Below are 27,285 nucleotides of genomic sequence, written 5' to 3'. Positions count from 1 at the left end.
ATTCATTCTGTTTTTGGTTGCTTAACAATCTCACCAGTAACGCCAGAGGGCTGCAGAGCTATCTTGCCAAACCTGTTACTATGTTTTGATTACAGCCATTCTAAAGAGGCAGAAGTCAAGCCTCATTCTGATGTGAGTTAGCCTGAAGATTCACGGTACTGACCATCTTCTGATGCCCTGTCTGGTGGTCTGCATATCTTGTCTGAGGAGATATCTACTCAAATCCTTCATTCACTTTTAACTGTTGCTTTTATAAGTTATTGAGGTGTGTTCTTTATGCATTATGGATTCAAAAAAGAAATAATGACTTCTTCGCTGCTGAGCCATCTCTCCAGACCCAGGCCTAGTTTTATGTGTCACAGATTTAAGACCTCTGGTGACCAGGTCAGGTAGGGTCCCAGGCCAGCATTTGTGCTCCAGATCGTCAGTGCTCGACCCAGGGCTCCCCCTGGCGGCCAGAGGCTGTCATCGCCCGTCGCTCTCCGGGTCCCTTCGGCGGCCCCGGGGCGGCCGGTAGGGAGTGCGCAGGCGCGGTCCGACGTGGCCTAGGCCTGGCTGGGGCTGGAGGGTGTCAGGCCTGTGCCCGTGCTCTCAGTGGGCTCTCGGGCTCGGAGCGGACCGCTGACGCCCCGTGCTCCATCTGGAAGGTCAGAGTGGGCCAAAGCTCAGCTCGGCGCGGGTGTGGTGACGCGTGGGCGGGGCCGGCCACAGAGGGCGTCACGCGGGCTTTGTGAGTCTGGACTAACTAATACGCCGCAGGCTGTGGGGGGCTGCGGCCCGCGCCACGCCGGCATCTTGCAGGGAAGCCCTTCTAACCGGAGAAGTTTCCAGAAGTCCTGCAGAGGGTATTCCAGCTAGTACTGAAGGAGCCTTCGCCCTCCCTCCACCTCCCACAGTGCTGGCCCCGGTAACGGCGCTCAGGTCCTAGATCCTCCCGCCCCAGGACACTGCGCATCCCTGGTGCGGGTCTTCCCATCCCTGGTTCCCGCACACCCCCCGGTTCTGGTTCTCCAGTCTTGGGTTCTCCCATCCCTGATCCTTGCTTGCTCCCGGCGTGAGTTCTCCCATACCTGGTCCCTGCTCATCCACGGTTCTCTCTCCAAACCCCACTGGCTTTCTCGCTCCCCAGAACCTAGAGCTTGCCCAAAGGTGAGCAACAGCACTGGAAATGAACGGCGTGGGGGTTTTGCTCATTGGAACACACTGGTTACTGGCATCCAGCGTCTCCGAGGACCCCTGCGGCCTAACTTCGTATCTGGAAAAAGTTTTCTCTGGGAATGCTCACGGTTTTGTGACGCTGCGTTATTTATTGCGTTAGTGTACGCCTGGCTCCGTTATTCCCATGGTTGTGATATTTCTTGACGATCCTCGGGATTTGCTATGTTGTATTATATATACACTTAACGATCTTGCCTTTTAATTTTTATTAGATAAATTTTGTCTCGGTAAAATGACTCTCGGATATCTAAGAAGTTAGCAACTGTCTTAAAGTTTACAGAAGCTCTTACGCGAATAAGAGGGCAGTAGAAGAATGCTCCCCGTTCCGAGGGAGTTACTCTTAGTTCGTGCTCTTTCCTGATTGTCTTAATTGATGGCTGTGAAGGACTTGTTTGAAATGGGAAACTTATGTACTAATGTGGGTTGTGGTTTGCTGCCCATGCATGGTGCTTTCTGAAGCACACAGTTTCCCTAGCAAGTTGTACTGACTAGGATGGTACAGGAGTCGACTAGACGCCACCCCGAGTATCAGTACCCCATGTTTCCTACCGGGATAGGAGTAAGTGATGTAGTTTTGGGATCTCGGTTCTGTCTGCCGACAATAGCTGATCATGGAATAGTTATTGTACACAGCACTGAGACTCAGTCTCAGCTCTTTTCATTTCTTTAAATGTCATATCTCTAGGGTGATGAGTAAGTTAATTAGCTTTATTTCATTATTCCATATTGTATTTTTTAAAAAAATCGGGCAATGGAGCTCAGTAGGCAACAGGTACTTCACTTGCAGAGGACCCAAGTTCAGTTCCCAGGGCTATAACTGCCTCTAATTCCAGCTTCAGGGGATTCAGTGCCTCTGGGTACCTACACTCAGGTGCACACACCTGCCCCTCTCCACATGTGCATAATTAAAAATAATAAAATCTTTAAAAGATCGAAATAGTTCAAAAGTCAGACTGCACTATGACTTTGTGCCCTATAAATGTCTTCGTGTAATTTGTCATCTAATTTAAATAACAAACGCTTCCCATCCTCCCTTTTGTAATGGACCGGGAATGCTGGCATTAGACCTTCTCTTGCTATTTCCCTTAAGAATTATTGTTTGCTACCTTTTCTGTCATGGAATGGCTCTGAGTTTCCAAGGATTTTGAAACAGAATTTTACTTCTACTGGTGCAAAATGAACCACATACATACACATATGAGTGTTCATATTGCTATGCTTGAAGGAGTTGTCTCTTAAATCTTTTATTAGAATGTTTAAGTGGGCTGAAGAGATGACTCAGTGAGTAAAGAGCTAAGCCTGAGGACCTGAGTTCAGATCCCCCCAAAACCTGTAATCCCAGCCCTCCTACTGAGAGATGGAAGGGAGAGCGAGCCTTGTCTGTGGAGCAGGGGATGGGAGTGGGGAGGCAAAAGACCCTGTGTTAGACCGGGTAAAAGACCAGGATACACACCCCGGCGTTGTCCTCTGACCTCCCCAGGTCTGGGCATGTGTCTGCCAACATTTTACACTCAGACTTGTTCACATACAGATCAGAAGAAATAAATGTTTAAAAGTTAAAAGTCCACCTTTTTTTTTATTATTATCAAGCTAATGGAGTCCTTCATTACTTCAGATTGGCCTTCCAAAGACCTTTCTGGTTCCAGACTTTGAGAATTAAAGCATATGAAATCTTTAACAGCTTTTCAGTCTTCCTGAGACGTATAGTAGACAGTTTTCCTCTGTTTAGTTCTCTGTTTTATTCTAAGCACACGAGCCCAGCCTGCTGCCCAGAAACCACACGCAGCCCAACACAGCCAGTCACACATGTGGCCCAGCACTATGTAGATGACTTTGCTAGAAGTTTGTGCGCTTCAGACTCCATGCCTCCTCGTGCACTAGAAAATGAACTGTAGAACGTTTATCCTGTGGCTTCTGGGAGGAGAAAGTGGCTGAGGTCTGTGGATATCTGTGGCATTGTGGTGACGGCAGGGTAGGATTCCAGGGTAGTGACACGGGGGTAGGGCAAATACGGGTTTTTATATGGCCACTTGTATGCGATAGTTCCTGAACTGGGGGCTGAGTGTGTTCTGTCCACTACCGTGAAGTTGCTGTGACTGGACCGGCTATTGGCGGGTCTGTTTTTCACTTCTGAGAAGTCTGACTGCTGAAACCTGTGGCCCCTTCACTGTGTAGACAGCTGTGGAGATACTCTTCTGCCCCTTGACTATATTTTTTTTACTGCCCTGAGAAACTGTAAGGAGTCCAGAGTGGCCAGCACATATGGGCATTGAGCGTTTGCTGTGGGTACGTTAAATTGGACATAGACTTTGAAGTACAGCATAGGCTGTCTTTGGAAGACATCACACAAAGGAGGAAAATCCTCCCCAACTCATTTAGATACATGCCGGAATGATACTTCATTGTATGAGATAAATAAAAGCTGTCGTTGAAGTTTCACCTGTTTCCTTTTACTTTGATAGTGGTTCCTGGAAAATAAATATTAATTTTGTGGACCGCAGTGTAATCTTCTCGGACAAGGCGGCTGCTACGGCAAGGCTTGTATTTATTCTGTAAAGTAAGTAACTCGCCTTTCACCACGTACATAAAAAATTAAATATCTTGTAAGCCAGCCTCTCTGCTTCCTTCCAAAGGCTGCTCGGATTGGTTTTCTGACCCAGTTCTTGGTGTCTCCGTGGCTCTCAGCAGTATGCTAACACTACTGCTTGCTTCAGCCTTGGGCATTGCAGCTAAAGTCCCACTACAGAGGTTTTAGCGCCTTCGTCCTGGCACACAAACTTTCCATCCCCCCGTTATTCTGTTCCCTAGGTACGGTTTGTTGCATCATTTTGCTAACGTCAAGATCCTCTATTTTCGATTTTAGACACCAAGAGAAACAGAAATATGCCCTGATTACTTTATGGGCTTTGTTTGGCATGTTTTATCAGGAGTTAATAATTGTCTTCATTTTTATCTCCGATTTTCATTTTTACTGATTAAATCCTGCATTCTTCCAGGGTTCTATAAATTTTCCCTAAAACCTAGAAACACACCAGAAATTGCAGGGTTTTATTTCCTGAATGCTTTCTGAAGTGCCTTCCAGTCTGGCTATGTCACTCTGGAACTACCTCGGGAATTCCGTCTTCAGCCCTGGGATTCCACTAACTGTGGTGTGCAAGTAACTGTCCTGAGGTCTGCCTCACACCCCATCAGGTCCCCCAAGGCTGCTGTCCGGCCCCTGTCAGCATGGTTTAAGCCTGGGATTTCTGCCTCCTCTTTTATCTGACCTGTTACTCCTGCTACTCTTTCCATCATTTTCTCTATTCTGCATTTCAGAGCGTTTTGTCCTTTGCATGGGCCTTTTAGACAATGTTCTAATTTTATTGTAATTTCCTGTTCAGCCTTTTATTTCATTGCTATCCATTCTGGGCATTTATTAACATTTTCTCTCTCCACTGAGTTTACCTTCCAGATATGTGTGATCTCTAAAAGCTAATTTTTTGGGCGGGAGGGAGGGGTGTCCTTCTGGGCACATGCCTATCTTTTATCTTACAGATTTTTTCCCTTTGAGGTCAGCTGTGGGCGGGGCTCTTCCTCTGGAGCCAGCACCTTGTTTTTCTTTAGCTTGAGACAGGATCTGGAACTCTCCTGGAGCTGACCAAGTAGACTACCAGCCTGCCAGTGAGCCCCAGGGATCCACTTCCCCAGCCTTGGGGTTAATGTGTTGGGAAGAGGTCCCCTGGAGCTTGGAGCTAAACTCTGATCCACCTCTCTAGCTCCCTTTATGGTATTTTAGGATCAGGCATATTTATTTATCAACTGTAAAGTTGATCCTGAATGTTTTGTCTGAAGGGTTGGGTGTGCAGTTGTGAACAGGCAGGCACCATCCTTGAAATTCATTTGTGTGAGAAAGAGAGCTAAGTATGCAAAAAGCTAACTGGGTAATGGCAGGCGGTGTTTCTTGTCTTGCAGAGATGGAGCGAGAGCAGGCAAACGGAGAACCTGCTGAGATTAAGATCATCAAGGAAGCTTACGAGAAGGCCTTTTTGTTTGTTAATAAAGGGCTGAACACGGATGAGCTAGGGCAGAAGGAAGAAGCAAAGAACTACTACAAGCAAGGAATAGGACACCTGCTTAGGGGCATCAGTGTCGCGGCAGAGCCGGGGTGCACAGGCCCTGCATTGGAGTCCGCCAGACAGATGCAGCAGAAGATGAAAGAGACCCTTCAGAATGTCCGCACCAGGCTAGAGATCCTAGAGAAGGGCCTTGCCACGTCTCTACGGAACGACCTTCAGGATGTGCCCAAGTTATACCCAGAGTTCCCTCCTGAAGATCCCTGCAAGAAGTCCCCAGAGCCAGAATCTGTTAGTTCAGCCCCCCAGCCTGCTGAAGTAGATGGGAGCGTCTCTGCTGCAGGTGCCACAGGTGCCACAGGTGCCACAGGCACCAGGCCAGGTGCTGCACCTTCTGCTGGGCTCTTACCTTCACCCAGCTGTCCCGCTGAAGCACCCCCAGCCTACACCCCCCAGGCTGCGGAGGGTCACTACACTGTTTCCTACGGAACAGACTCCGGGGAGTTCTCGTCAGTGGGAGAAGACTTCTATAGGAACCATTCCCAGCCTCCCCCTCTCGAGTCCTTGGGGCTCGATGCAGACGAGCTGATTTTGATACCAAACGGAGTGCAGATCTTTTTTGTAAACCCTGCGGGAGAGGTTAGTGCTCCGTCATACCCTGGGTACCTGCGCATCGTGAGGTTCTTGGATAATTCTCTGGATACTGTTCTGAACCGCCCTCCAGGGTTTCTCCAGGTAAGCTCTTCGAAGCAATGTGTGGGTATAAGCCTAGAAACAGGTAGTGTACCTCATTTTCATTTGTTGATGTTTGTAGCACATCCAGAATAAGAGCAAAAGAAAAAGGGTTGAATCTACAGAGTTCGGGTTGAATCTACAGAGTTCTGAATACATCCATGTTTGTGTGTGCTGGCATTTCCTCTTTTTAAAGTTAAAAAATCTGGTTTTGGTTTTATTTTTGATTGATTTTAGGACCTAAGAAAGCTACATTTTGTCTGAAGAAGAAATGCAGTTACTTGAATTTCAAAGGGAATTTATGTGAATCATGCTGACATAGGCCTGTGAATATCCATAGACGTTATCAAGACCCACCTGGGGGTCTGGACTGGCCTAGAACCACTCTACCAGGAGTGGTTTTACCCCTTGAGGGATCTTTTTTGACAGTGTCTGCAAGTGTTTGCATTACAACTGAAAGGTGGTGGTTACCTGGTGTAATAGAGCGGCCAGAGAAACTGCTCAGTGGCCACACAGTATAGCCCATCAGGAGGAAAATTATCCATCCCTAAACCTCAGTCAGGCGAGGCTGCGAAGCCTTGGCCTAAAGGGCTGAACTGCAGCTAGGATGGCCAGAATGGTCCAGGAGTAAAGACTGATGAGAAGCAAATGTGTGTCAGGGCAACGCTGTGGGCTTAATGGGGTCTGCTGGGGTACAGTCCAGCCGCCATCTGCTGGGAAAGGGTTACTGGGAGATGGGCTCTTGAAAACCGGGACGCAGTGTACATTCAGTGGGTTTGTGTTGAAGAGACATCACTGTTTAAACAAAGCGGTTGCCTGTGCCCAGAGTCAGATAAGATAATAGAACTAGGCACCGGCTGCCTGCGGTCCTAATGCTGCTTTGCCCTGGTTCTTATGGAAGCCAGGCTGAAAGTCTTTTAACAATGGTTGGGAGCTAATCATAGATGTGGAAAACATTCTTGGGGCACAGTGGAAAGATTCATTACTAAACAAGAGGCATTGACTGTTTATCTTAAGGAGGAAGCCTTAGGGTTAACAAGAGCAGGCTTAAGACTGAGGTTAGGGGAGGGGCTGTAGAGAGTTTCTGCTGGTCTTGCAACAGTGTTGCATAGTCATGGGGCCTAAGAGCTCTCTGGGTCCTTGGCTCGGGAGGTGCAGGAAGAGAGCATCAGAAAGATGGCCGGCGCTTGGCTGCCGGATCTCAGCTGAGAAGATGCTCCGGTCCCACCACCAGTTTGTCTTTCTTACTTGATTCAGTTTGGTTCTTAACATTTTACAAACGTTGCTTTTGGGTCCTAAATAAAAAGTAGAATTGCACCCCACGTTTCATTAATTGACTGTCATTCACATATTAGCTATTTGTAGCAGTGTTCTGAAGAATTAATGAGTGTCTACTGAATATATTTATCCTAAAAAAAAACCAAAAAAAAAAAAAAACAAACCCAACCCAAACCAGCAGAAAGCACAGCTGCACAGCTGTCGGTTAGAAATTAGATAGAGTCTCCTATGCTCAAAAAAATCATTGTTAATCTGTTTAGGACATGAGAATAAGGTTATTTTCAATAAGCGGATTTTCTAATACACATAAAATAAGTAGCTATTGAGTTGTTGGGCTTTTGTTGTTGTTTAGGTTTCTGAGTTCCCTGGCTTCACGCCATACTTTAGAAAACATTGTAGTAAGCTTTGTTCTAATCTACCTGAATTTTACTATAGTCAAAATTGATGGATTTTGAGAGATAGAGAAGAAAATCTATTTAAAAAAAAAAAAAGATTTTGAAAATGTTTGTCAGGCCCTCTCCAGAAGTCAGCATTGAGCATGTAGCCTTTGCGCATTTATCTTCTGCTGGCCAGCAGGGGGCGATGTGTCTGAGATCCTTTTGTTTCAGTTGATTGATCGATCGAATGATCCCTCGATCGATCCTTGGGTTTCTTTATGGTTGATGGTGTTCTAAGGTTGGGGCAATTATACTTCAGTTGCTAGAGAGTGTAATACATGACAGAGGAATACATTTAGGAATTCTGTTTGGATAGCCAGGATATGAACTTAAGTCTGAGTGTTGGGAAAAACTGACCTCCCCAGGTGGATCCACAGTATCATTTGGCTTTAGTCTCAGTCCCCAATGGCATACAATGTTCTGCTCTGTGTCTGCCACATCAGGTTCCCTGGACACTTGCAAAGCAAAACCTAAACCTTGTCTCTAACATAAAGAATGTGCTTAGATGCAAGCTGCACCTTGTGGTTGTCAGTGCTGAGAACTTAGGTGCCCTGGCTGTGCCTCAGCTTTTGTCGTAAAACGACTATGGCAGACCGTTTTCACAATGGAAATGACCTGATGGTTCCCGGGATTAATGAATGAAGGAAACGTGGTATGTGTATGTGAGTGGGAACTGTGCACACAAACTGGAGGCCATTCTGTTCAGTGAGAATAGCCAGACACAGAGAGCCAGTGCCACCTGGTCTAAAGACCAAGAGTGGATTGATGGCTACTGGAAGCCAAGGTGTGTAGATGGGGTGAGAGGAGAGGGTTTATCGGTGCACGCTGAGTAAGGAATGACCAGCTGTGCCTGTATAGGTTAAATACCATGCTTCAAGAAAAGATTTGCATCTTCACTATAAAGAAATGATAGGTTTCTGAGGATGTAATATGTTTAACCAGAATATTACTGGTTCCCCTGTTAATGTGACAATTGTATTCTTTTATTTGCCCGTTAACAGTGAAAGGGACCAGCTGGTTTGATAGGATGCTGTGAGGCTTAAGTGGATAGCATCAGTACTGTACTGGAAAGTCATCGTGTGGTAAAGGGAGCTAGTTAGAATAACCAGCCCTCGGTTTGTATTGACCATCTTCTATCTAATGCTAGCACCATCTTCAGTCAAACTCAGGAGCCCTAAGGCCGCAGGAAGACTTAGCAGGGTGTTTACAGAGGTGTTTAATGCAGGAAGACCAAGGTAGAGGATGGTTTACTTATGGTTTGCTGATGGTGGGTCTGTAAACCCTAAAATGCACCAAACCCTAACGTTTGCTTTTAATGTAGCAATTTCATGCGATCCCCTCACTGACGGCCTGTTCTCCCCGAATCTTTCAGGTGTGTGACTGGTTGTACCCTCTAGTTCCTGATAGGTCGCCAGTTCTGAAGTGCACTGCGGGAGCCTACATGTTTCCAGACACCATGTTACAAGCCGCAGGGTGCTTCGTAGGGGTCGTTCTGTCATCCGAGCTTCCAGAAGATGACAGGGAGCTGTTTGAGGATCTGCTAAGGCAGATGTCTGACCTTCGGCTCCAGGTAACCGGATTCCTAGGTGAACTGACCTAAGCGTGAGCACCAGAGGTGTACCTCCAAAGACCCGTAACAGGCTTCAGGGAGATGAGAGCTGTCTGCCGCCGGTTGTGCAGATCGTAGGCGCTGGAGTTAAATTCACTGTGTGGTAGCTGTTAGCCTAGCTGTACCAGCCTGCTCTGCTTGTAGTTTTCTCACTGTAACACGAGGTCAGTGATACTGTCCTCCTCACTGGGCAGTGGTGGGAACCGAAGTTCTCATTTGACAGCTAGCAGGTGGTCATGCCCCGTGGATGGTGCCTACTTCACCATTGTTTACAGCGATGTAAAACTCTGAAGGTAATTCCGCTTTAGTAGATTTGGACATATGAGGTGTATAAATGGTATTTGAAGGAGATGTTGGTTGACACAATATTCTCATGGTGAATGAAGGCCAAATAAAATGTGATACATGGTCCCAAGGGGTTGAGCTAAGTAAGTGTGGTAAAGTTTCTTTTTTAAAGAATTATGAGTGTTGACAGTTACTTGCAGCTAAGTTCAGTTGACAGCATGGCGATGTAATCTTTTGTTTCCTTCAGTCACCAGGTATTGGGTTCTTTTATTAACCAGTTAAACTGTGTCAGTAGCAGGGTGCCGTGAGCAGGGACAGGAAAAGCTAAGGATATAGCTGGGTAGTATGTGCAAGTGTGTGTGTGTGTGCACGTGTGCTTCCGTGTGTGTGTGTGTGTGTGTGTGTGTGTGTGTGTGTGTGTACGGGCAGTAACTTAATCAGTGATGACATAACATAGAACCTCTGTGTAGATGTGTGTGTGTGCCCACGTGTGTGTATGTGTGTGCATGTGTGCCTGTGTGTGTGTGCAGTAACTTAATCAGTGATAACATAACACACAGCCTCTGTGTACATCACTGCCTGTGTGTCCACAGGAAGGCGTGTGTGAAGACTGGAATGTGGGGAGTGGATGTGGTCACACCCAGCTTTACTGCTCACTTGCTGATTAGTCACTTGTTGCTGCAACAAAACACCCGACAGAGGGACTTATGGAAGGGACAGCTGATTTTGGCACGCCTGGAGGATATAACCTGTCACAGGGCTGAGTGTGGCAGCAGGAGTGCAAGGCAGCTGGTCCTGTATCTACAGCCAGGAAGCAGAGGGAGATGAAGGCTGGTGCTCGGACCGCTCTGCCCTTTTTATTGGGTCAGGACCCCAGCTCATGGGATGACGCTGCCTAGAGTGGATCTTCCTGCCTCGGTTAACGTGGTTCAATAATGCCTCCCAGATGTGCCCAGAGATTGGCTCCCATGGTCGTTTAAATCCCACGAGGCTGACAAGAGTAACCATCATGTTCACTGTGGTCACGTGTACGTGCTTACAAGCCTAGTAAAGGACACCTTTGCCCTCACCTCCGTGGGCCTTCACTGTCAGGCTTCAGGGAAGGACCTAAGGAGACTCCAGGGTTGCAGGATGCTGCTCTCTTTTATTTTGCTCTTTGGCTCTATTTTATTTTCGTTTCTGTGCTGTTGCAGAGTATCAATTGTAAGCTGCAAGTATTGGCTCTGATTTTTACATTTAAGCTTTTGTTCGTCCAGCAGAGTATGTGCCAGCACAATATCTTCGGCATGCAATGCACACACTTGACCCCTTCCACCAGTACAGTGCACTTATACATGAGCTTTGTTCATTCCTTGCCTTTGAATATATTCTCAACTTTCTGTATATCCTCAGGTTTATTACTGCATTAATTAAATCCCAAAGTAGCAGTATCCATTCAAGGTAGCTCACATGAACAGCTGCTAATGGTTGCTTTTATACCTTTTCTTTTGAACTTCCCTGTCACCATCTTACATAACCCAAGAAGCTCCAGAGGTTTGTTTGGTAAGGAGGTGACAGCAGTGTAGACAGGAGAAAGCAAGGTCTAGGTTGTGGCTCAGAGGGCAGAGCACCTGTTCTGCAAGGCTCAGGAGAGTGGATTCCAGAACTGCTAAAAGCTGTACACAGTAGCACTGGCATCTGCAATCCCAGCCCAGCCCTGTCCAGCTAGGGAAGCAGAGGCAGGAAGATCTCCAGGAATCCAAGATGTGCCTGGCCAAACGGCATGCAGGAGACCCTTTAAAACGCCAGTGTTGTGAAGGTGAGGACCAACACCCAAGACTATCCTGTGACTGTCACATGTGCTTCATGCCATGAGCACACATGGCTGCACACACGGGTTAGCATACACAAGGGATACCAGCAACGGTAGTTATCTATGCACTCAGACACTGGTATTTGAATGTGTGTGTCATGAGCACATGCTGTAGTGTACCCAGAGGAATGTCCTGCAAAGACCAGCAGAGCTAAGCCCAGTCCTTTATGCTCCAGGCAAACTGGAATAGAGCAGAGGGAGAAGATGAATTCCAGATCCCTGGGAGAGCAAGACACCCCTCTGAGCCACGGAAAGAAGCTTCTGGCACCGATATCAGGCAGTCGGGTTCTTCAGATTCTTCAATAGATCAAGGCAGCAAGGATGCACGCCATAAAGGAAAGCGTGGGAAAAAGGCAAGTTACAGAGGCAGTGGGAAGTGTCTCCCAGTCTGACGGCCATCCACCACAGCAGTGTCACAAACATCACAATCCCACACTGCTTTAAGAGGGACTTTGTGTCTCCTTCAGTATTTCAAAAGCTTTTTATTTTTACACTAAGGACCACATACTCTTTTTTTATTAATGCTTTCTCTGCTTGTTGGCTAAGAGCTTGCTCTGTATTTGTGCTCCTTCTCCTAATAAATAATGTATAAATGGAGAATGGATTTTCTGTGAATTTGTGAAGAAGAAAAAATCATTCTGCTTTTGCTCTTGAAAAACATTATCTTAATTATTCTATGTATTATTTCTTGTTGATAATTTCAAATTAAATTTTATATAGATTATATATCATATGTATGGAAAAGCTTAGTCCTAATATTTGCAGAACTGAGCACTGCCTTGTGACTTCAGGGTCCGCTGGATCCCATCAGATAGGAGAGCTACATACTCCTTTCCTCACAGCCTGGGTGGACAGTGTTTTTGTGTATATATATATATATATATATATATATATATATATATATATATATATATATATATATCTTAACAATGTGATAGTCAAGAAATTATATTTCAGAATATTGTAGTTTACATTCATTTTGTTTTGGATGATGGTAGGCACTCTGTACTGTCTATTCCTCTACACCCATTTTTGTTATTGGGTCATTAATCTTTTTCTGCTCAGTCTCCAGGAGTTTTTATATGTTGGAGACATTGGCCCCAGTGATACAGATTTTCTTTGGGTTTTACTGACAGATAGTTCTTCTCCTATAAAGAAGAGTTGTTTTGTTTTGGGGAGTTGAGTGTGTGTGTGTGTGTGTGTGTGTGTGTGTGTGTGTGTGTGTGGTGTGTTTATAAATTCCACAATCCTCTTATCTTTTTAAAAGCCAAGTTCTTTGTAATCTGTTGTGCATGAAAAATCTTTGTTCTTTCCAGCTATTTTATAACATTCTGAGGTCTGTGGTTACTCTGATTCTGGGTTCTCAGAATGGATGAACTTGGCTTTGAGTTTGGGTGTTGGCCAAACCCTTTGACGCTGTCTGTGAAGTGCTGGTGTACTGATGTTTCCATTTAAGTGGGATGGCAGGCCATTGTGTAGCTAGATATTCAGGTGTCCAATTGAACATTTTCTTCTACCAAAACCAGTTCACTTACAGTCCTTCCTTACTGGCGGAGTCATCTAATCTTTTAACCTGACAGTACCATAGACGTGCAACTCTGAGGGGTGATGGCCATGTGACACAGGTCATGAGCTGGTGGGAGGAGGACATGGCTAGTTTGACTCTGATTTAGTAGATGCTGTGTTGGAGTTGTATTTCTACCTAGAGCACATCAGTGGGAGCTTGTTTAAGACCAGAGCCTTTTCAGTTTTGTGGCAATTCTGGTTTTCTCTTTTTATTAACAAGGTGGATGCCTTCCCTCGCCTCAGCTAGTGTTTGCTGACAGTCTGTTATATAATGCTCTCCTTTCTTTCCTTTGTACTTCACTAATCTTTACATTTTGAACTATTTTTCCTGTTTAGACTAAAGATACTCCAAGTGAAGAAGTTAATTTGAGTCAGATTGTGCCCTGTGAGCCAAGTCCACAAGAAAAGTCGAAAGAACTACCTGAATGGAGCGAGAAAGTGGCCCACAACATTCTGTCAGGTACTGCAGAGCTGTTCATTAGCCCCCATGGTGTCAAACCTGGAACCAGTAAAAGTGTTGCTTATAGATTTTTATATATTAAATAACAGATTAAAAATACTGACTGACAGGTGGCAGGGCGGGGCTTCCGAGAAGGCAGCACATTGCTGTTTAAGTTTGTGTTCTTCCAGGGATCCCTCAGCTATCAAAGAATGTGAGCATAAATCATGTCCTGTCTCATGTGTTCTCATCCTTTATCCCCTCCCCCAGTGTCATGTTCTGGGGTTCATGCCCTCTAAGATCCCCATGTTGAAGCAGCAACCCCCAAAATCACAAAATAGAAAGTGAGGTCTTTGAACAGCCACTGGGTTGTGAGGGAGGAGCCTGTGTGATCAAGATTGGTTCTTCATTGAAGGGGCCCTGGAGGCTGCCCTGCTTCTGGTGCCATCAAGAGTGCCTCGCCAGCATCCCAGTCCTGGCTTTCCAAGAAGCGAATCTCTGCTGCTTATCAACTGCAATTTTGCCGTGTTTGTTACAGCAGCAAAGATGCTTCCCAAGAGAGTGAAAAATTGCTCTCTCGTCTAGAAGTGTAGTAGCTTTCTGCTGCTACGGCAAAATACCCGAGACCTTTGTAAAGCCAAAATGGTTGTCTTGTGGCTCAGGAGGCAGCAGTCCCTGGGTGGGTGCTCTGCTGCTTTGGGCCTCTCATAAGACTGCCAGAACAGGAGATGAGAAATGGGGAGCAGCAGCTGCAGGGGCTAGGGCCCCATACTTCTTTTGAGGTAATAATGCTTGACCTAAGGTCCTGTCTGTTAGGTCCACAGTATCTCCCACTAGCACCCTGACCTCACACAGTCTTCAGGCCACAGAGAACTGTTCTGCATTCACACAACTAATAATTTGATGGGCTTCAGAATGATGGGGTGCTTAGATAGGTCACTTACAGGCTTGGGGCCCCATAAATAAGAGAAGAGAAAACACATGTAACTGGGGACTCAGTAGCCCCTCATGTGCCATTACTCCCCATTATCTAGATTTTGAATATCAAGGCCAAAATATAGAAACATCAGTGTTCTAAAGTTATTTCTTATAATTAAATAATTGAAAATGTATCAGGAAGTCAGATCTGTTTCCCCTGGGGTCTCTGCTCCCTTCTACCAGGGGAAGAAGCCATGGTTTGTGTTTTCTATTTTAGTACAAGTACTAATGGCTGATTTCCTTAAGTCAGTAAAAGTGAAGAATAATCCTGAAACTGTAGTGTTATGTTTGATCTAGAACACTCCAGAAACTGTGGTGTTAGGTTTGATCTAGAACAGTCCAGAAACTGCAGTGTTGGGTTTGATCTAGAACACTCCAGAAACTGTAGTGTTAGGTTTGATCTAGAACAGCCCAGAAACTGCAGTGTTGGGTTTGATCTAGAACAGTCCAGAAACTGCAGTGTTAGGTTTGATCTAGAACAGTCCAGAAACTGTGGTGTTAGGTTTGATGGCTGTCCTCAGGCCTTTGTTCTTCCTGGACTCCCCTCACCAGGGTTGTAGCTGGTCCTTGAGGGAGAGCAGAAAAAGAAAGCTTCCTAATTAGTTGCTGCTACCTACTTTGAGCTGTTGCTCCTCTGAATAAATAGCTGTGCTTGTCACGTGACCTCGCACTGTTTCCTACCACAGATCTGGATCTGGAGAGAATGAATGTGTTTAGGAGCTTTCTGTTCTAGAGCTGGCTGTAGCGGAGATGTAAACTGCAAGCTTTTGAGAGGAGGAGGTGCTCCTCTTGCTTCTTTGTATTTCTCTAGCGCCCCCCCCCCCACCGCAGTGTCCTCTGGCTGAAGACCTCTCTCCCCCTACACAAGGCTCTGCCTTCTTTATGTCTTGGTGGCAACAGCTTTTCTAGTTCAGGCTGTGGGAAGCATTAGTAAAGCCAAGGGTGGGCCCACACCCCAGAGACAGCTGCAGGCCAAGCTGCTCCCGACTTTTCCAGGGTGCTCATGCTTCTGTCATTAGGTTCAGCAGACCATAGGATTAAGAGAACAAGATCCCCTGCCCAGTTAATGCTTGAGTCTAAAGCAAGCAAGAGTCTTCAGAAACCAAGTTCTTTGGTTTCTTGCTTGAATTGTCTTTCTCAGGATTTCATTAGGACCAGTGTTGCCTAAATTAAGGTAGAAAGGACAAGAGTGCCTCATTTCTCCAGCCAGATGCTGCCTTAATGACCTCAATTCAGGAGTCAACATCAGGATTTGATCATAGAAAAGTGTGGTCAGCAGCAGATTCCTGCATATTGTTATACAGCCCAGAGTAATGCAGGATTCTGGTCCAGAAAGATGTGTGACCTAAGTAAAAGGCTTAGTTAGAAAGGGCTTCAGTCAGACCGCAGATGGCTCAGTGGTTAAAAGCACTGACCACTTTGCAGAAGACCTGGATTTCGTTCCCAGCATCCTCATGGTGACTCTCAAACACCTGTAACTTCAGTTCTAGGGAATCTTCCACCCTCTCCTGGCCTCTTTGGGTACTGCATGCATGTAGTGCACATACATTCAGACAAACACATAAAATAAGATTAGCTTCAGGAAGAAGCTGTAGGTGTGCAGTTGGCATGTTCGTGGCCGATGTAGGATCTACTACTGAACCTTGTTTTATGCTCATACTATTAAAGGATTTAAAGGCATAACTAACCATAATCGCTACAATTTTAAATTTCCCTTGTAAAAGGTGCTTCCTGGGTGAGCTGGGGTTTAGTCAAAGGTGCTGAATTTACTGGCAAAGCCATCCAGAAAGGAGCTTCTAAACTCCGAGAGCGCATCCAGCCAGAGGAAAAACCGGTGGAAGTGAGTCCGGCTGTCACCAAGGGCCTCTACATAGCAAAGCAGGCAACTGGAGGAGCAGCGAAAGTCAGCCAGTTCCTGGGTAAGTGCCCATGCTTCCTGTGGGCTCCTTACAGAGGCTCCACTGCTCCACAAGGAAAGAGTACAGATGGCGTGCCTCCCCTCCCCCACAGTTACACCTGCAGCCCAGCAGCGCAGTCGTACTGTCTGTCTCCCCGGGTGACACTTTAGCATCACAGCCCCAAGATTTGTTTTTATAGAGTCACACCAGTCTTCAGTGGATTCCACTAAATTCAGTAAGATTATCTTTTTTGACACCTCAGAAAAATGGAAGTGGATGGTTTTCTTTCTAACAGAAGTGTGTCAGAGAGGCTGAGTTTCCATAGATACAGCAACAGCTAACAGAGACAGTAGCAGTCACGCAGAAAGGCAGTTGGGGATGGTCGTTCGAGAACTTTGCTTGAGGCAGGTGCTAACATCAAGAGAACAGTTTCTTTGAGCCTTTTGTCTGCGGTTGTGCTAGTTGATGGCGTCTGCACAGTAGCAAACTGCGTTGGCAAAGAGCTCGCTCCGCATGTCAAGAAGCATGGAAGCAAACTCGTTCCAGAATCTCTTAAGAGAGACAAAGATGGAAAGTCCACTCTGGATGGTGCCATGGTTGTGGCAGCAAGTAGTGTTCAAGGTAACAAACGGCCCTGGGTTTATTTTGGTTTTTTGTTTTTATTTTTGTTGTGTTTCTAGAAGGGCACTGAGCTACCTGAGACACTCAGGCAGGCTGTGTACCTTAGGCGAGACTGACTTTTAAATACCTTTACAGGATTTTCAACTGTGTGGCAGGGCTTGGAGTGTGCAGCTAAATGCATTGTCAGCAATGTGTCTGCAGAAACCGTACAAACCGTCAGATACAAGTAAGTGCAACTTCATTTTAGAGATAAATAGGTTTCCTGTGTCATCAACTCAATCCATGACGCTTAAGATTTATGTCCTTACTTAAATTTCTGATGGCATATTTTTTACTCACTGTTTCCTAAATACGGAAAAATGTTAGTCTGCTGATTGAACTCCTGTGGCTTTGATTTATGCTGCTAATTGTTATAAATGTTCATTAATGCAAAGAATATGTTTAATTTTTGACTACATAATTTTGACAGAAGTGTTTGCTTGAAGGAAAAAATAAAGATTTGATTGGATTGGAGGCCTCGCATTAGCATTGGCTCATCAGAGCGCCGTGACGACTGAGTCATGGTTCCCACTGCACATTTATATTGCACTAGAGATGCTGTCCGTTTCACATGGTCAGTAGACAGGACAGACATGGATGTGCACAGCTTATCTGATAGTTGGAGGCACGATCTCCTCCCTTGACCTGGAGATCCCTGGAGAGAGCTGACTTCAGTGTGCCCTGCTTAGTTGCTATTAGACTCACTGACCCCTTCACCTTAGCAGTGACCTCAAGCTTGCATACAACTCACAGCCAGTGTCTTTGTCCCAGGAAGCTCCTCAGATCCTCAGATCTGTGTCCAGTTCCTGACTGCTGAGACACAGTGGGAATGGCACAGGGAGGCAGAGGAAGGCAGAGCTTACTCCAGAACCCCGCACTGTGTGCAGGCAGCAGGGTCCTCAGCCAGGGGGCGGGCACCAGGAGGACAGGCATGCCAAAGAGGAGAAGAAAGAGGGCCTGTGACCTTATTAAGGTCCGTGGGCCTTTGGGGTGGAGGTGGGATAGCCTGGCTGCTTTAGAGAAGCCGTGAAAGGGAAGTCACTCACAGAACTGTGGTGTCAGCATTGGGTTTTGTTATGGTCAGCAGTTGTGGAGTTGAGCAAAAGCAGTCGAGCCAGTGAGAGGAATGAGTCAACTGTGTCCCCAACAAGCTACATAACGGTTACTAGTTTAAACTAGGCCAAAGGTGGCAAGATATACCTGGTTTCAAACACTTGAGAAACAAATACTTTAGCGGTGTTATTAAAGAACAAATTTAAAACGCTGGCTTTTGGGTGTTTTCTTTGTTTGAACTTAGGTTTTTACCAATGTGTATTGTACAAAACTGGGTTTCAGTGTGACATTTCACATGTGCATGGCATGTACCTTTGGTCTCCTGCCTTCTGTCTGAATCAGAGAAATTGGGGTCTAAGAATTAAATCTAGTGGAACCCGAGTTGTTTGGTTAGCTTCAAATTAGTTTGGATCTTACTATTTATTTATGAAAATAAAAAGAGCAGTAGGGCTGGAGAGATAACTCAGTGGATAAAGTTCTTGCCTTACAAGTAACTGGAGAATTGGGAGTTCAGATCCCCAAACCAACACAAAGCCAGGCAGGTGTGGCAGCCCCTTGTAGGGGTCGGGGTACAGAAATGGTTTCCTGGAACAAGATGGAATTGGAGATCTCTGGGTTCAGCGAGATAATCTTCCTCAATTAATAAAGTGTAGAGTGATCGAGGAACAGGTGGGGCCTCCACACACATGTACATGCAAACATGCATACAATATGCACATGCATATTTTATGCACATGCAAAAATGTAATATTAGTAGTGGTACTATTTGAGTTCATACTTAATGTATGTGTTCAGGGTTAGTCATATGTGTTAATTAATTTTAATGCTTCTATCACAGTTTTATAAGGAAACCAAAACATTAGAAGTTAAAGAGCTTGCTGGAGTTACGTTCCTAGTCAAGTGCTGGAGCTGTGGTATAAACCAAGTAGCTGTCGTCACATCCGTACTCTGCTTACACTGGGGAAGCGTGCTGAGACACCTCTGCACTTGGTGGGCTGTCCGTTCAGCTTCTTAAGTTCTGGACTGGCTTCTGGAACCATCAGTCTTCCGTTATTTAGATTGCTTTCAGCTTAGGTAGTACTAAGTTTAATTTCCATCCTAAATTGTTTGTTCTTTCAGCGTGGGGTATGCCTTTAATTCAAAGCAACATGGCAATCAGCTTGGGTGGTCAGGTTTACTCAGCTGAGAACAAATACAGAGTGAATTATAATTACCATTTCTTAGTACAGATATTGGGAAGTGAGGGTGCTTGTTTAACCTTTTCCAAAAATGTGTGGATTATTAGTGAGGAGGTTGGTGTGATAAACAAGGTACTTGTCCAGGGTTTCATTGCTCTGAGGAAACCATGACCACAGCGACTCTTACTAAAGGAGAGCATTCAGCTGGGTCTGCTTAGAGTTCCAGAGGTCTAGGCCATTGTCACAGCCGGAAGCATGGCAGCCTTCAGGCAGATGGTGCTGAAGAAGGAGCTGAGAGTTTTTACCTGAGAGTAAGCAGCAGGGAGAGAGAGACACTGGGCCTGCCTTGGGCTTCTGAAACCCCAAAGCCCATCCTCAGTGGTGCACTTCCTCCAACAAGATCACACCTCCCAATAGTGCCTCTCCCTAGGAGCCTATGAGGGCCACTTTTATTCAAACCCCTAGTATTTTAACCATGGCCCTGAGTGAGTGCAATCCTGTGGTGCTGTGTTAGCGTTGTTTTCTTTTCCCCAGAGATGCGCAGTGTGAATAAATAAAGCAGAATTACCCAGCATTGACCTCGTGCCTAGAGGAGCGATTTCATCAACAGTGACTTCGCTTATACAGTTAGAGTCTTGGCAAGAAGGAAAAGGCCATGAGGGAGTCAGGATTTGACCCCAGAATTACAGATTTTGTGCCTGTGAAGGCCCAGAAGTAGAAAATGTCTTTGATGAAACCTATCGGCTGAGCTGGCAACAGCTTAGTGACAGAATGGGATTTAAATCTACACTTTCTATATCTTTACACGTATGACCCTGGAGAAAGCAGAATGAGTATTTATTGGTGTCTACCGATTTAGTGTGATGAAGAAGCTGTGTCCTCGCTGCCTGTGGAAGCCGCTGCTCTCCTACAGAGTTTTAAATCTGCCTAAATCATGTGCATCCTGCCTGGGAGGAAAACAAATGCTTTAGATGAGCTTTCTTACCTGGTGTTTGCTGGCCTGGGTGGGAGGGAGTAGGGACACTGAATCTTTCAGGTGAATATTTAGACTTTTTTTTTTATCTGTTACTTTAATACTTTGGTCTCACTTTTTTAGATTTAGGCAGGTGGAGACATACAGGAATACTGGAAAGCCATACGCAGCCTAGCGCACTGAGTCCAGCTGCAGCGGCTGCCCACTAGATAACCCTCGCTGCAGCTTAACTTCTAGAGCCACAGTGTCTCCTTGGCTCCTCTCTGGCTTGCTAAGGAGGATGATGTTGCTGCAGCAGGTTTGGTCTGCTTGTATTTTCTCCTGGTAAAATTTCATTTTTATCCAGTTATGGAAGAATAACTAACAGTATTTTACTAGAAGAATTTTACTTTCAGATGTCACTAGCTTGTATTGGATTTAGAGTAAAATTTGTAGAAGTGAGGAATTAGCTCCAATGACAGATGCCATAGTCTCTGAAGACGGATCTGCTTGACACCCATGCAGGGATTAGTCTGGCTCCTCTCTTGCATGCAGATCTGTACAGATATTTAAGCAGCACCATTGTCCCTGTCTCTTGTTTTTTCTTATCTGAGGACTCCGGTCTCTTGAACATGATCTCTAGGTCCTTCATTCTCCCCATCATTTCTCATTTTGTTAGTGACAGGTTTAAGTTCGTCAGTTTTCTAAAAGGAATCAGAGTTGACTTGGGTGTTCTAGAGCTGTACTGATACGATCAGGTGCAGAGCGCTGGCTTCTCTTGTGTTGGTCGGGTTTTGCTCTTGATGAAGGAACACAGTATATGTTTTGGGTAGCCATTACTTTGCTGACTTATATCATATTTGACACTTAAAAATACCTTTAAGGTCTGGACCTTTATTTGTTTAATGCCGGGAATGGAACTCAGGACGCTGTTGGTGCCATTCAGCGTTCTTCCTCTAAGCTGCGTCCCAACCCCGCACCTCTACCTTGTTTTAGGGTTATCAGGCTTTTTGTTTTCTGGGCATGTTCATTACACTTCGGTTCTTTCTAGAGTCTCACTGTAGTGCAGCCTCCTTTTTCCTTGTATAACGTCACTTTCTAAGGGTTTCTGTTGCTGTGATGAGGCACCAGAGGCACCTTTGCTGGAGGGGGGAGGGTTTATTTGACTTACACTTCCATATCACTGTTCATATTGAAGGAAGTTAGGACAGGAACCCAAACAGGGCAGGAACCTGGAAGCAGAAGCTGTGCAGAGACCATGGAGACATGATGTTCATTGCCTGCTCCTTGTGGCTTTCTCAGTCCACGTCCAAGACCACCAGCCCAAGACCACCAGCCCCAAGATGACCCCACCCACAGTGGGCTGGGCCCTCCCCCATCAATCACTAATTAAAGCACCCTACAGGGTTCCCTATAGCCCCATTTTATAGAGGCATTTTCTTTATTAAGGTCCCCCCCTCAGATGACTCTATCTTTTGTCAAGTTGGTATAAAACTGTCAAGCACCAGTCCTCTGTGCCCATGGCTGTAATTTCTACCTGTGCAGCAGCATGTCTCAGGGCTATTTCTCGTCCTTTACCAGGCTCAGTCACATGCCATTGTAGTCTTTAAGGCACCGCGTGCTGACCTCACTCTTGGCGCCCCCACCTTCACACTGACCTTCCCTTCTCGGCGGACACAAGCTTGTCTCCTGCCTTGAGTTCCCACTGCCTTCAGAGTCATAGGGACTTGTGGAAATACGTTTTTGGTTCATTGCATTCCTTTGCTGATATTTTCCTTCATTGCTTTCACGAAAAACTTAAGATCCTTATCTTCACCTCCATGGCCTTCCTAAACTAACCATAGCTTGCCTACTTTCAATAAATAGGTGAATAAGATCTGTTTCTCCTTGAAATATTCCAGGTCACTTTTTCTGAGCATAGTACTGATTGATGTGGGAGATGTCGTACTGAAGCACTAACCTGTAGGATCTTGACTCACGGCAGCGTTCTGCCTCTGTCGACCTCAGGAAACACAGTGGGCATATCTGAACAACTCTGGTTCCAGTTACATTAGACCCCTGACTTAGGACATCTTTACAGTCACTTTATTGTCCTCCAGTTGTGGTGTTTGACCATGAAGTATAACTGAAACTATCATTTACTAAAAAGTAGAAGTGAAAAATAATTAAATCGAAATTAGACTTTATGTTCTTATCCAGATCCATGCTTTTGAAGAGTTTTGAGCAGTACGTTTGGAGTTGAAGTGCAGTAAAGTGCTGAGTGGTTAATTACCTAGGAAGAGAGGAATAGGCATCTATTAGGAGAATTGTGGGTAAGGGCTATTAGAGCCAATAAATGAGGGCATATTAAAAATTAAACACAGCAAGTAAAAGCCCCATAATTCCTTACTTAGGAATTTTCTAAGTGATTTCAAATATATGTTTTTATGAACTTGAAGTGCAGAGATGGAGAGAGTTGGCCAAGGTCTTACGATCATAGTATCTGATGTCATTTCCTGACTCCCAGGTTGGTGAGTTTCCCACATTGTAGCAATTCTCGCAGTCTGAAGAGACCAACTCACTCATTTAACACATCAAGGACGGTGTAGCTTTTAGAAGTGCATTGTACACAGAAATATCCTGTTCCATGAGGTATCAAACTGCTGAGCAGGAGCATTCCAGCTATTCGGAGATGGGCATTCATGCTTCTGTATAATTTCCTCCTTTGAAGACAGTCCCTTTTCTGCGCGGCCCCTACGGTGATGGAAAGTGTCCTCCAGGAAATGTCGTGCTGTTCTTTTATCTTCTCAGACTTGGCTTTAAAGACTTCCTGGTTATCACTGCCAGAGGTCACTTTTGTTATGGTCACTTTTCCATGCTGAAGCCCACACTTCATTCTTTTATTGAGTCATAGCTGGTGGATCCGCTGAGAACTCCCTCAGCTATGGTGTCTCTTCTATAAGACAGCCAACCCTTCGCGATGCTGAGGGGTCGCAGAAAGCAGTTACAGGAAGCCTTTCTGCTAATGCTTAATAAGGAAGTCCACATTCCAGGGTGGTTCTGAGATAAGATTTGACTGACTGTGGGCTCTATTGTTTGTAATTACTAATTCCCTGCTAAGGAAAGGTTGGGGGAGCCATCCAAGCCACAGTAAGATAGGTGGCTTTGGACTGACAGCACTGGGTTGGAAAAGCCAGGGTGTTGCAAGTCTGTTCCGGTCAGGAAGGCTGGCAGTGGATTCCTTAAAGCAAAAAGCAGGATCAGTGTTTGTATAAAATGTCAAGGGCTGGCCCTCAGTGCCAAGCCTGGCCGCCTGTGCTCGGTGCTGCACAAAGGAAGCAGACAACTGACTCCTGACCTCCTCACACTGGCATACACAGATAAATGAATAAATGTAGTAAGTCCAGAGGTGACAGCTCTCTCCGTGAGTTTCCTGTGTAGGGGGATTTAAACCTTGACTTTGGTTGTTGTATAGGCAGGGCTTTGTGAATCAGCAAAACTTCAAAAGTCTGTCATCAGGGTAAGGGTAAAATTACAGAGGGGAGGTTGTGACGTCCTTGTATTGTTCAGATTTACTTCCTCAGAGCTGCAGTGTTAAAGACTTACTAGCATTGTCAATATTAAGTACTTCTGTATACTTTTATAATTTCTCATGTATTTTACTATGCGTTTTTCATTGTTCTATATTAATTGTGTACAACAGTAAGTTTCATTATGACATATCCATGTATGTATATGATGCACACCTATATTGCCCTTCCTGTCTCCCTTTTCTTCTCTCATATCCTGAATAGACTCTACTTTTTACTCTTGAATTTTCCACCCACCTCAGATTTCATGTGTAAGAGAAACAATTCGGACAGTGGTCTGTGTGACACCAGCTTCTCTCACTGAACATGGTTCTGCTCACTTCCCTTCTAATGACAACATTTCACTTCCTTGTTGCTGAGTTAGCTGGATTGTGTGCATAGCTCACTGGTTTTCTTTTATCCATTCAGTTTTCTTTTTTTCATTCAGCCAGTAATGCTCACCTAGGTGATTCTATCACCTGACTACTGCAAAAAGCAGTGATCAACATGGGTGTGCAGTTGATTGTACAGTGACCTGTTGCATGCTGGGTGAAGAATCTGAGACAAGTCAGGCATAATGGTACCTGCCTGTAATGCCAACAGTGGAAGGCAGAGGCAAGAGGGTTGAGCTTGCAGTAAGCTTGGTCCGTGCAGGAAGGAGGGCTGGGGAGGAGGAGATAGGGGAGATAACGCCACAAGTGATCATATAATTCATTCATGAAACACTTACTGGATGCCAGATGCTCAGAAGCATAGGGTACATTTATGAACAAAGCAAAGATTTCCCTCTGCAGTGGGGTTTCTATTTTAGTGAGATAAGCAAAGATGTTAACAGTTGCTATGAATACATCCTATGGTGTATAGACAACAGTGAGCTATGGAGGAAGAAAGGGCAGTCAGATAGAATTGGTTGTCACTGAGGCAGGGTGCATGGGCCAAGGCCATGTAAGCAGGTTAGAACTGAGAAAGTAGCAGTGATGGCTCAAGGCACGGGAGGCATCAAGTCGTGACATGTCTGAACGGACAGACAGAACAGCAGAGGTCCAGGGCTTCTGTGTCTTTTGCAGATTCTAAAGACAGCAAGATGGCCAGTGAGTTGGCAGTGGAGTGGTGTACCAGGGGAACATCACAGGATCTCTGCTTAGAGGCAAATCAAATGCTTATGGGTTAGGGAGCATCTGTGATGCTAGAGGTTCTGTGTCCCTTAGATGCTCATGGTTAAAGGGCATTTGTGATGCCTGAGGTTCTGTGTCCTTTAGATGCTCATGGTTTAAGGGCATTTGTGATGCCAAAGGTTAGTTGTCCTGTAGATGCTGCATCTACATTTGTTACTTTGAGAAGTGAAGTAGAGATTTAAATGATTAACAATGTTTGTTTTAATTTATGTTTAGGGATTTTTCACCATTGTTTTTTTTATTACCATTGTAGCTAGTCTTTTATCTTCACACATACTTTGTTTTTTGTTTTTTGGTTTTTTTTTTTGCTAAAAGGGCAGCTTTGTAATTGTGGTTTTTATTCTCCCATGTCTTCACTTATTAACTAAATTAAAACCTAACCTTCAGTTTTGCTTTCAAGAATGGTACAGAAGTCATACAACTCAGTCGCTCCTGATTTCAGGAGAATGTTTTCAGAAATACTGTGTATGTCATTCTTGCCCTTTCTGTTTTTTCAAAGGTATGGGCACAATGCAGGAGAGGCTACACACAACGCAGTGGACTCCGCCATCAACGTTGGCCTCACCGCCTACAATATTGACAACATCGGCATCAAAGCCATGGTGAAGAGAACGGCAAAGCAGACGGGGCACAGACTCCTTGAGGACTACCAGATCATTCACAGCTCTCAGAAGGAGAGCCAAGGAGGGGCAAGCGCAGATGTGGGAGGAAACACAGAAAAGCAGGCGGAGGAAGAGGAGAAAGGAGCAAAGAAGAAAGATAAATAACGAGTTCTGGAGTGACCTACACCAAAGCCTTACCAGACGGAGTGTGTGCGACAGCAGATGTGGATTCTTCACACAAGGAGCAGTGTTTTCTTTGTGTTCATTCCTACAAAATGACTGTCAGAAGCTTGGGGCATGTATCCACTCACAAGAAAAATAATCAGTATTCTTACATCTGGCCTCTAGAAATATGCAGTTTATAGTCTCAGTGAGTTTATTTTCCCTTAAATGTGGCTCAAATATTTTTGCAGTTAAAATAAAGCTTATAATATATGTGACTTAAACCTAATGTCAATCTATTTTTATATGTGCTAGCCTTCAGAAAGCAAAGTAGGAAGCGATACAAACGGCGTTCACAGCCACATGAGTTCTCCTTATGCTGGGATGAGTGACCTAACGTCGGAGCCTCCTTTCTGCACTAATTGTGCTGCACTAATTGTGATCCTGGGGAGACCCAACAGAATTTTGAGCATATAAGCTAAATAAAACCATGATCTTGAAGCGTGTTCTCAGATCACATCTTAGAAGTCTTTCTTACACAGGAAGGAGGTTGACCGTGAAGTGCCATGCAGTTCTGCAATGTTATCTTTTCTGCTAGACCTCTCTGCTAGGAACCAAAATGACCTTTTGATTTAACCCGAAGAAAAGGTTTCTTCACGTCTTTAGGATTGAAAATATGCAATTTTTTGAGAGAATGATTTTTATTAATTCTTTGAGGATTTTGTACTTGGATGAAATTGTTTTGATTATATTCTCCCCTAGCTCCTCCTAGGCTCACCCTCACCCCTCCTCCCAACTTCACGCTCTTATGTTTTAAATAACCAGAGTAGTCTGGTCTGTGCTGCCCATTTGCTCATGGGGGTGGGGTAACGCACCGAGCATCTGCCAGGGACTACACCCCTAAAGAAAACCGACTCTCCCTCCCCAGAAGCCATTAACTGTCAATAGATCCTCAACTAGGGCTGGGGGTTTGTGAGACCCTGCCCGTTCCATACTGGGGTGTTAGGTGGTTTATGGCGTGGAGGCAGCCCCAGCTGCTGGGAGTCCTGCCGTATCCAGATGTCGGTTCAGCCAGTCTTTACAGTGTTTGCACCCCCTCTTCCCCCATGTTCCTGAGCCTTGGGAGGGGTGTGGTATTTTGAAGTATGATTAATATTCTATTAAATTTTGAAGCCGTTGTTAATGGCTTTAAGAAATCACGTTTCCATATCTGCTTCTGTAAATTTTTCCTAAATTTGCAGAAAGTAAAACATAAACATTTCACTTACTGATAGTAATATATTTCACTCAGTCATTAGAGTTTATACTAAAAGCCAGTAAGTGATTTTAAAGGGAGGAACCTATTCCTATCAAGGTAAAGAATATGGGATCCTTTGGTGGGTAATTCCCACTTCAGTGGAAGGCAGGATAGACATTTGATGATATTCTTTAAGCTACAAATATATAATTAAATATTCCATGGTTATTTTATTATTTTGTTGACTTTTGAAGGTTGATATTGGTTTATATAGTTATGTCTATTATAATCATTTCTGAACCTGTAGTTGACTACCTTTAGATTTCATTAATTGGTTAATGAATGTGCTTTGAGAATAAAATGATTTCTGAATT

General features: G+C 45.0%; 1 protein-coding gene across 6 annotated transcripts; it reads left to right on the top strand.

Annotated features, from left to right (window-relative positions):
- The first annotated feature begins 528 nt into the window (after positions 1–528).
- Spart (spartin) lies at positions 529–27,285 on the top strand. Of its 6 annotated transcripts, none has more exons than XM_048424564.3 (10): positions 529–647; positions 3,681–3,775; positions 5,170–6,005; positions 9,090–9,287; positions 11,640–11,816; positions 13,366–13,489; positions 16,171–16,365; positions 16,807–16,965; positions 17,101–17,191; positions 25,410–27,285. In XM_048424564.3, the coding sequence occupies exons 3-10, from the start codon at positions 5,172–5,174 to the stop codon at positions 25,675–25,677; spliced, it is 2,046 nt and encodes a 681-aa protein (XP_048280521.3). In that variant the 5' UTR covers positions 529–647; positions 3,681–3,775; positions 5,170–5,171; the 3' UTR covers positions 25,678–27,285. The 6 variants fall into 6 exon arrangements, with proteins under 6 accessions (XP_048280521.3, XP_048280526.3, XP_048280524.3 ...); XM_048424567.3 differs by lacking the exon at positions 529–647 and adding an exon at positions 733–907; XM_048424565.3 differs by lacking the exon at positions 529–647 and adding an exon at positions 733–960.

Source organism: Myodes glareolus, chromosome 20 (assembly GCF_982192425.1).
Source record: "Myodes glareolus chromosome 20, mMyoGla1.1, whole genome shotgun sequence".
Lineage (NCBI taxonomy): Eukaryota > Metazoa > Chordata > Mammalia > Rodentia > Cricetidae > Myodes > Myodes glareolus.
Note: the sequence above shows the minus strand (reverse complement) of the source record. Positions and strands in the feature narration are given on the sequence as shown.

Excerpts from the sequence above, each read along its gene's own strand:
- Spart (XM_048424564.3), top strand. The coding sequence starts at position 5,172 with ATGGAGCGAGAGCAGGCAAACGGAGAACCTGCTGAGATTAAGATCATC. Across the intron at positions 9,288-11,639 it reads TGTCTGACCTTCGGCTCCAG|GCAAACTGGAATAGAGCAGA; the intron begins GTAACCGGATTC and ends TTTATGCTCCAG. Across the intron at positions 13,490-16,170 it reads GGCCCACAACATTCTGTCAG|GTGCTTCCTGGGTGAGCTGG; the intron begins GTACTGCAGAGC and ends CCCTTGTAAAAG.